At 41.5% G+C, this 9860-nt stretch overlaps 1 protein-coding gene across 5 annotated transcripts in view; it reads right to left on the bottom strand.

Moving 5' to 3' along the window:
• Positions 1–287: 287 nt before the first annotated feature.
• LOC118411306 (calmodulin) overlaps positions 288–9860 on the bottom strand; it is a 25212-nt gene continuing 15639 nt past the window's right edge. The window contains exons 1-6 of one of the 5 annotated variants that reach the window (XM_035813544.1): positions 6713–7015; positions 5371–5401; positions 3641–3784; positions 1887–2129; positions 1682–1748; positions 288–1170 (exon numbers count right to left, since the gene is read on the bottom strand). In XM_035813544.1, coding sequence (XP_035669437.1) covers positions 1723–1748; positions 1887–2129; positions 3641–3784; positions 5371–5401; positions 6713–6715 — 447 coding nt within the window. In that variant the 5' untranslated portion in view covers positions 6716–7015 and the 3' untranslated portion in view covers positions 288–1170; positions 1682–1722. Of the gene's footprint in view, positions 1171–1681; positions 1749–1886; positions 2130–3640; positions 3785–5370; positions 5402–5791; positions 6002–6712; positions 7016–9860 lie in introns of those variants that run through there. The other 4 variants (XM_035813511.1, XM_035813502.1, XM_035813537.1 and 1 more) reach the window with 4 other exon arrangements.

The following is a 9860-nucleotide window of genomic DNA, read 5'->3' as shown; positions in this document are numbered from 1 at the left end:
TCATGTCAGGTTACCAGGGCAGATCAAAGTCAAAAGTGCAAGTCAATAGGTATATGCAGTCAATGAAACTGGTATACTGTCACTAAAGCACCCATCTGCCAACATCTTCTACAAGCAGAGGTTGAGTCACAGAGATATAGTAGTAGTTTATATTTTTGCCAGCTTGCTTTTCTATATCTCCGCTACTCAACCTCTGCCTGAAGAATACCAACATCTCTTGTGTCCAATGTAAACCAACACTTGCATCATAAGCATAAACATTGACACATGAACACAAAACCAAGCTGTATAGGTGGAGCTAGTTTTATTAGTAAAGATGTCGCACAAATACATTTGCTGAGCTGACTGCGAGGACCACGACGTCCTCCACAGGCTCATAGACTACAACTCAAGTGAACACACTTCACACAAGTGGATCACTACAGTAGAGGAGATTTACAACCAAGACACACAGATCTATCACAGCCTGTGTCAGGACGCACAGTGGTAACCAGTCCCAAAATCAGTTTAAAACACACAACTGACTGGGCCCAGGGCTTTTTGGGCTATCATTTGGTCACTCAGCACTGCTTTTATGGCCTAGCAGCCTGTCAATATTTACTCTCATAAAAATGTAAACATCTTTAGTGAATACCAAAATGGACATTCATACAACTCTGTCATCATTACAGTAGTTCCTGATCTGCCAGAGAGTACAATACAGTAGCCATTAACGCAGTCATGTACTTACAAGAAAACTCAGCTCAATAAAGATATGTATAAAACTTTACAAGAACACAAATTGAGAAGGGCCAGATGTGAGGGAGTTTTAGTTTTTCTTTGTCACCAAATAGTGCTGCACTAAAGGTCCAGACGACCTTAACGACATCTCTTGTCCACAAAATCACCAGTGCAAGAATAGGAGGGTCTTCTGTTTTTTACCTTTTCCTTTTCGTCACAACAAAAATAGAGGAATCTGGACAGTGGGAGCAACCGATCCTTCTCGTTTTTTAAAGTACAGCAGACATTTCACAGGCTAAACAATCACCAAAGATGGGACAGCTACACTGGACCCACAAGGAGAGGGGATAAATTGGACAGAGATGCTGAAGAGCAGTGAAAGACAGAAGATGGAACGTTGGCTCGACAACAGATGTGCTCTTCATTTGGACGTCATCATGGTGACGAATTCTGGAACACAAGGGGAATAACATGTCAAAACTTGCACTCACAATAACAGTACGAGAACCATGCATCAAGACTACATTGCCTACTAACAATCCACGCTGTCACCTAATATAAAGTTGCAATAACTAATTTTTTCCAGCGACAAACAACAATTCTACAAACAACATTTGCATGGCAATACATAAGTTACTTCAAGGCGTAAGACCTAAAACAGCACACTAAAAGCTCAACTACACAATGCAGGAAAATCAGCAAAGTTATGCAGTACACAAGGCAACAGGACACAGCTGTTTGTATTCTTCACACACTACACAGTTGTCAAACAGGTGCACAGATCACACACACCATCACCCTCAACAAGGCCACAGATGATGAGTTGCCAGGATGCCTGCTCAATGTGATCGTGCACAGACATTATTGGTTATCAGTGTCAGTCCGTCTTATCAATTCATTCTTTACTCCAGAGATTTTTGCAGCAAACTTTTTTTGGGGAAGCCAGAATAAAGAACCTAACCGGAACAATAATCAAGCTGAGGAAATAAGGTACACATCTGTTCATTTGGACATCATGATCACGAATTCTGTGGAGAGAATGAGCAGACAGCACCAGTTACACAACAGATGAAGACAGAAGGATTCAAAAAGCTGCCTAATTGCCAGTGAAGCTGCAGAAAAAGACGTGGAAGTTGAGAAGGAACGGGATCGATGTGCGTACTTACCCTCATAGTTGACTTGGCCGTCACCATCGATATCTGCCTCCCGGATCATCTCATCCACTTCCTCGTCTGTTAGCTTCTCTCCAAGATTGGTCATAACATGGCGCAACTCTGCTGCACTGATGAAGCCGTTACCATCCTTGTCGAACACGCGGAATGCTTCACGGATCTCCTCCTCACTGTCTGTGTCCTTCATCTTCCGGGCCATCATTGTGAGGAACTCAGGGAAGTCAATCGTACCATTACCTGGAACAAGAAATTAGTCACTACATGCTTAACACACTGGGTCAGTACATGCTCTAAAGTCTACTGTAAATACATATCCATTCAGTTTGATCAATTACAACTCGGACATAAGGGCTAACATTTGTAGCCAAGAACATACATAGACTAAATCAAAGAAACAAATGAGTTAACATGATGAGAGGCACAGACGCAAGCCACCAGAAGACTAATGAAGTAATTATGAACGAAAGTGGCACTGTCGTACATGTATCAAGATGTGCCAGAATTATAATCTTGGATTGGAATGTGGCCTGATTCTATCATGCCCCCAGAAATTTGGGTGCAGCTACTTCAGTGAAGTGTTGAGTGCTTTGCAACCTAATCTGCCTCTTTGGTATGGACACCTTAAACTTGATTTTGACCCTAAATGATTTGAAACACCATTGGCATAACTTTCACTTTGTCTTCCACTGTAGCCCAGCTAATAGCATGTAGACTGTAGTGGGACACTATCAAGATGTCAAATATTTACAGTGTCTGTGTCCAGGGAAGAAATGCCTGTGGTAAACATGCTGTCATGGCCCCAGAATTCATGACCACCCAACTGATCTACTCCAGCATTCTTCTCAGACCACTATGCCACATGCTCAATCCTGCTACATACTCCCACTTATAACTGGACCAAGTTTGCATGGAAGCATGGTGACAAATGGCATTCAACGTCACTGATGTCTACAGCATTCTTCTCAGACCACTGTGCCACATGCTCAATCCTGCTACATACTCCCACTTATAACTGGACCAAGTTTGCATGGAAGCATGGTGACAAAGGGCATTAAACATCGTTGATGTCTACAGCATTCTTCTTAGACCACCGTGCCACATGCTCAATCCTGTTACATGCTCCCACTTAAAGCTGGACCAAGTTTGCATGGAAGCATGGTTACAAAATAATTAAACATTGCTGATGTCTAACAAACATACTTGGAATACATCTTCCTGCCTGACACACTTTCCTCTGCACATGTATCCCCTACTGCATAATTTGCTGCAGTGAATGTCAGGAATGGTCCCCACATTCTACCCATAGGTGCTACTCATCCATGAACTATATTTTCTCTCACTTGGCCTCAAAAACTCCATTCAAAATAACCAGCTGGCTCAAACAGAAAGGTCTCTCTCTCTCTCTCTGTGTTAAATCTAATGTCTAAGCTACCCTACCTCTTTCCTGGAAGTATGGACATAACTCACTACACAAGATGATTGCTTGATTTGTGCCACTCCTTACATCCAAAGCCATAAACACTGTTAGGTCAGCCACACCTTTCAAGTTCAACAGTCACTTCCTGCTCTTCCAAGAAGCCTCCCCTCTTAGTCTACTTGGAACCTCTAAGGTTTTGCTAAGTACTACTAATGCAGTGCATTTTGAAGGTTTAACAATTACTTCATTCTTTAAGGCGATCAAGCCAGCTATTGCACACCAATATACAGATGGTGCAAGCTATAACTTAAGAATCATTGAACATACTTACCATCTGCATCAACTTCATTGATCATATCCTGCAGCTCTGCCTCTGTTGGGTTCTGTCCCAGTGACCTCATCACTGTGCCCAACTCTTTTGTGGTGATGGTGCCATCACCATCCTTGTCGAAGAGGCTGAAGGCCTCCTTGAATTCTGCAGGTAACACAAAACAAAATGGCGTCTTGGTTGGCAATAGTGGGAAACACATCTTATTGGAAAAAAAATTACTTGCAGATTGCTAATGCACCATTCTGGCACTGAACAGCATTCATAACAGATGTCCTCACTTATCATTCACCAAGGTCGCAATTCCCCTGGTAGGATTGTTGAAGTACTAATGCAATTATTCATGCCAATAAAAGGCACATAAATTATGCATTACATGCTTTCAAGCACACTGATTAGAAAGCAAATCACCTTCGTGTTTTCATACAGCATAGACGTTAGCAGGTGTTAGGATTTTTTGTCTTCCACATGTCACTTTCTGTTGTCTATCTTTTTTAATACTCTGCAGGATTACTATTGAGAATGGGAATATATGGGACATGGGGCAAATGCCAGACACTGCTCTCAGACAAAATCAATAACATTTAGTGATTGAACTTAAATTGACTGAAAAGTCTCTCCCCTCTTAACCAGAGCAGACTGCTCTGCCCTCCAGGCGTAATGATTGAGAAAGCTTGTATACATGGGAGTAATGTGCTTGTGACATGACTTCCATTACAAGGCAATGGAGACATATGGTTTCCATTCACACCAAGAAACAACCACTACTGCTGATATATTCTCCCTCACTAAGTATTACATGATAATATCCTACATCCTAAAATCTCTTTACAGTCTTATATCATTCCCTTAATTTTGTTTCCTGGCATAAAACTAGTTAGCTGGCAGCAACAAATTGATGCCAAATGCTAATATGGTCTTAAAATGATTTGCCACTGTAGAGGGCTTTCTGCATCAGATAATTTGGCCACAAAGGACTTTATAATGTGGCCCTGGTGGGTTTGACTCCAATATGAAGACATTAGTATGCTTGGACAGGTCACATTGGCTAGAAGGTAATTCATCAACATGACAAATTATTTTTGTTTCTGGTACAAAGAATCTTTCATAAAAGAAGATATTTCTGCTTGATTTTATACCCATACCATGTACATATAGTACTTAAATTAAGACAACTTTCAGCAAAATGCCCACGGCAAGAGGAATGGAGATTGAAAGTTATGTGTTTAATAATTTTAACATCTAATTCTCACATCCACATTCCTTTCAGACATTTAAAAAAACTTTAATTTCAAACATGCAAAAGCCTACATTCTTCTTTTTACAAAGCTGATTTTAAGAGCATTCTATGTATCAATTTTCGAGTTATGCAATGAGCTCATCAATTCAGCTCTCGGCTGCAAAAGGACTTTCTCAAAGATAAACCAGTCACGTAACATTCTGCAGGTGTAAATGAAATATTGCAAACATAATAATGTTGTACTGTCATGGCTGTTTGTGAAGTGCTGCCTGCTTGAGTGAGTGCTGCCTGAGTGAGTGCTTTGTCCATACTTATGATTTCAAGACAAGACTTTGTCATTTTGTGTACCGATTCCTAGCTAAAGCCAAGCATATGCCTTTTGAAGTTTCCCTATTCTACTGGCCTGGCATCTCTATACCATCCAAGAAGACCAAGCCCTAGCCTAGGGTTGGGCACAATGGTTGCCAGGGGATCAAAGGGTGTTTATACTCACCAGCGATCTGTTCCTCTGTCAGCTGATCTGCCTGCAAACAGAAAAGAAACCCAGGGGTTAGCACAATACGTCTTTCATGTATGCACTGTATTTTTTGTCCATGAACTAGCGGAAGGCGAGGGAGACAGGCACCATTTCTGACCTAATCATTTTCGCATTTTACGCTTCAGTTCCCCACCACTGGGACTGTACCTGATTGGTAATTAATTACTTTACCCCACAGGTGGGTGTGGTTCAATCGACCAAACTGACCTAACGGATCAACCCACGGCCCGGAAACTCCGTGAACCATATCTTGCCTTTGCACAAGCCTGAGGCTCTACAGTTGGGAGGCACGGCAAGGGCAAACATGTTACTCATTCAGTCATTCATCGCTCTCTCTCCCAGACACACATTAAAGTTTAAACAGTGTTGTCAGTACCAACACATGCCCATCCCCAAGTTGCGTAGGCAGGCTTCGCGGGGCATACACCTGCGCACGACAGGTACGTCTTTGTCTCACCCTGCAAACATTAGACTGCGGAAACCCGAGACGACCAAAAAGGCTTGTTTTACGCGTGCATGGTGCACTGACTGTGTGCACTGCAAGTGTAACACGCTTCGTCGTTCTGAACATTCACTGGTGTGAATCGTGGCTGACCTAGCACTGATTTTGATCCTTACCTACGCTGCTATTTTCCACTTATGAAGCCACAACAAAGGGCAAATTAAGTTGTTTGCCTGGTCTTGTGTGTAAAGAGTTCTCCCGACACCCGAGCAACACTCGAGTCCACAGCGACAATATTCAACTCAACAAACACACACAGATGTGTAAACTGCAAGTCAAACTCACTTCCTCATGAAAAGTCAACTGCGTACAAACTGCAACACTTCCTTCTTTCCTCTATATACGATGTAGTCAAATATAAAAGGAGTCGCATAATTGGGTTGACTGGCTGCTATGAACAACGGTCCAGGTACACCCACACCTCAGCGAAATCTGAAAACACTTCAGACTTCCTGTCAGACTTTCCTGTCTTTCATGAGAGCTAGATTCGAACAAGAAGCATCCTACACGTGTGTCCCACTTTTCACCAACCATATTGGGCCCAAAAGGACTGCTGGAATGCCCACAGCTAATCTAGTCGGCCGAAAAGCCAGAGGCGTCGGGTCGCCGATGGTATCACTGTAGTACGTACGTATCAGATTCACCATGCTTCCCTGTAAGGCACACGCTACCACCATCCACAAGAACGCTAGCGTAGCCCCCAGAAGTTCTGTACCACAGCTAAACTAAACCAAACACACGCACACCGACTCAGCCATATATAAAAAGAGTAAAAAGAATAAATCGCTCTCTTACCATTGTGGAAAGATGAAGTTTGTGTAGGGGTTATAGACGCGAAAAAACCACCAGCGTAGGCACTGCAAAACAAGTAACGGTCCTATGCAACACCTCAAGACCATGCGAAGCCGACTCACACTGAACCCGTATCGTTGCGCACTCAGCGCTACTCGCCGCTAACCTGCCTATCCTCCGTTGCCGCAGTGATTGTTTATACATGAACTACTGGATAACAACAGCAAGACATACTCGTCTGTGGCAGCTACTATTGAATAGTGAAACGTTGTGACTATTTTTACTGTGACGAACCGCGGGGACTCATTTGTGCAGTGGAATAATTTCTGGTGATGGGGGTGGTGCGGCTTTGTCTGTTTTACCCGCCAATACACATGGGTGTGGCCAACACAATCCCGCCCGCTCATTGGTCAGCGTAACCCTGCAATGCGTCAAACCCCTGCACCGCATTCCCCTTCCAGCATGCAATGCTTTGAATATACGCGGGAAATTTAAAATTCCGATGGTGCGGAGGGCCAGTTTGGTTTGGGATAAATTTGGGCCGGCTGTTGTAGAGAGTATTGACTATTGAATGTCAATGATATCATTGGAATTTTCCATTCCATTTTCTGTCTATTTCGTCACAAATAAACAGTCATAAAAACAGCTTTCCTGGACATCACTCCCACTCTTCAGGATCTTTGACACCATTTGACTTTTCAACTTGTTTCCAAAGGCGCCAGGGATATGTTTGATAGTATTTTTTTTATTTGCTGGGAATATGAAATAAGAAAAAAGAAACAGTGACATTTCCACACATTTTAGCTCATTTTTGTTTTCTAAAGACCAAATAAAGAAACTTATTGTCACATTGCAATACAATAGTAATCTAACGTTACCATATAGAAAGTTGGAAATCCATAATCGCAAATCATTCTATAAGTGAAACAATCACATAGGTTTTTGTTAAAGGATTATTGTACAGTCACTTTCAAAATGTTTCCAAAAATCAAAATTGATTCAAATCTATTTAAATTTCAATGTTCACCAGATCTAACGTTAATACATAAGTTAGAGACTTAACATAAAACATTTTTACTACAAATTGTTCAAAATTATCACGAATATGATTGGTAAATCCTTGTGGCGATTTAGAACGGACTCTGTAACCAGGGCTATTCGAAAAAGAAAGTAAAGTTCAGAGCCCCAACATCTGCTTGAAGCTCGCCAAGAGTCGCCATTCCCACAGTGTGATCTATTAGAGATTTTCTTTTGATATGCTCATTTTATGCATAACGTTTCCGGCCAACGTTGGCCTTGTCTATAACGTTCTATTTTGTTGGCCTTTAGGGTAGTGCCCGCGATCACAGCCACTGATAAATGAATGAGTCAAACGTTAACGTTACACTCCTCAGAATTCATATCGTCTATAAAACAGTAGGCTTCAAACGGAAACTCTTCCCGTGTCTCATCACATGCAAATCACATTCTCGTAATATCAGTAAAAATGAGGGCGTTAGCCTCGAATATGGCTTTTTCCATATCGTCAATAGGTTCTCCTCTATGCATGACTTGAATTGTGTGCCGCAGGAAAGATACCATCGTTTTGTATGGTTGACATGCAGTTTCTCTTCGCCAAGCTCCAAGCAGATGGATGCGTGTTTTGATGTTTTTTGTAGAATATCTATACTTTCTACGTATACCCCCTCTCCCAAGTAAATATCGTCTCAGGCTCTTAAAAAAATAAACACACACACACAAAATCTAATTTCTTGTGGATAACAACGTTTTGTGCGAAAAGCTGTAGCAGTCACTTATGTAAGCCCCGTGATATTGATTTCTTAAAAGTGGTCGATTGCTGTTGCCAAGGGCATATGCTCGCTCGCAAAGGTCAAGTCCGGGATTCACACGTAGGGAGCTTTAAATTTCTCTGAAAGTGGACCGAGGCTGAAGGGCACTACGTGTAAAAGGGCAGGTTGCCTTCCCTCTCTTTGATTGTTATGACGTCACTGGTACGCCATGACGTCATAAATCTTTTGTACACAAAACTGAAGTGTTGTAAGAATGTTTCATTGTTTATTGTATGAATTTATTGACCCTTGACAAGAGAGAGTACATAGCTAGTAGTAAAAATGACACAAATCAAATACAATTTTATTAGTGACTGGTGTTGCCACGTTCACGTGCACGAAGGCCATGGAAAGAAAAAAAAAACATTAGGGGCGTCTGTACTTAAGCAAAATTCTACGGCGAATTCATGTTTAAAAATCTAGGCGCTCAATAGAACTGAAAGGGGAAAATATACAAAAGAAAATTGGCCAAGTTTATTTCTAATCGCATTGTTTTGAAGGACACACTTGCAGTATTTCAAACCAAAGGCACTGATTCAAAAAGCAAGGCCCTACCGGTCTTTTGTTTTCATACTTCTGCTAGATCTATTGAGTTTTGACCATTGTCTGTGCTTTTTTTTATATTTCTCTGGCTGTTTATTGAAAATTATTCAATTCAACAGCATCTATACTTTCCTGCATTATTTAAGAGATTGACAAAAATGACAAGGTCATTCTTTTGAAATTGATCTCAATTTTTGTGACATAGCATTTGATTCAAAGAAGAAAATTTCACAAAAGTACCCTCCTCCATTTCACAACGCCAGCTTAATCTACTGGATTATAAAGCATTTTATCAGTGTGTATGTTACCACTAGGATGTCAACCTCCTTGGTCACTTGTGACATCTGTCAATCAACACGACCTTCCAGTCATACCCGCCCCCTTTGTTTGGTAGACCAATTTGTTTCCAATAACATTCATTGACATTTGGAGATTTGACCTGACCGAAGCATTCTTTCAAACACCAAACACTTTAGTACCCATACTCCGAGCGACTGTGTTTCAAGGATATATCGGTAAATATATAAAACATTATGATGCCAGATCATGGAGGTATACGGAGATATACATGTAAATTTTAAAAAACAAACAATACGGTACGTCCAAGGCAGTTAGGTCACACACACACAACAGGCATTTCACAGTATTCGTGACAAGCCTAACGCCCACCATGTGTGGTGTTCTGCGATAATGAAATGATAGCACGTACATGGCGATCAAGCCACCTGGTCTACTAGACAAAAACTGAATTTGTGTTTTTTATACCCCCCCCCCCCCCC

This window comes from Branchiostoma floridae, chromosome 1 (assembly GCF_000003815.2).
Source record: "Branchiostoma floridae strain S238N-H82 chromosome 1, Bfl_VNyyK, whole genome shotgun sequence".
NCBI classification, from domain to species: Eukaryota; Metazoa; Chordata; class Leptocardii; order Amphioxiformes; family Branchiostomatidae; genus Branchiostoma; species Branchiostoma floridae.
Note: the sequence above shows the minus strand (reverse complement) of the source record. Positions and strands in the feature narration are given on the sequence as shown.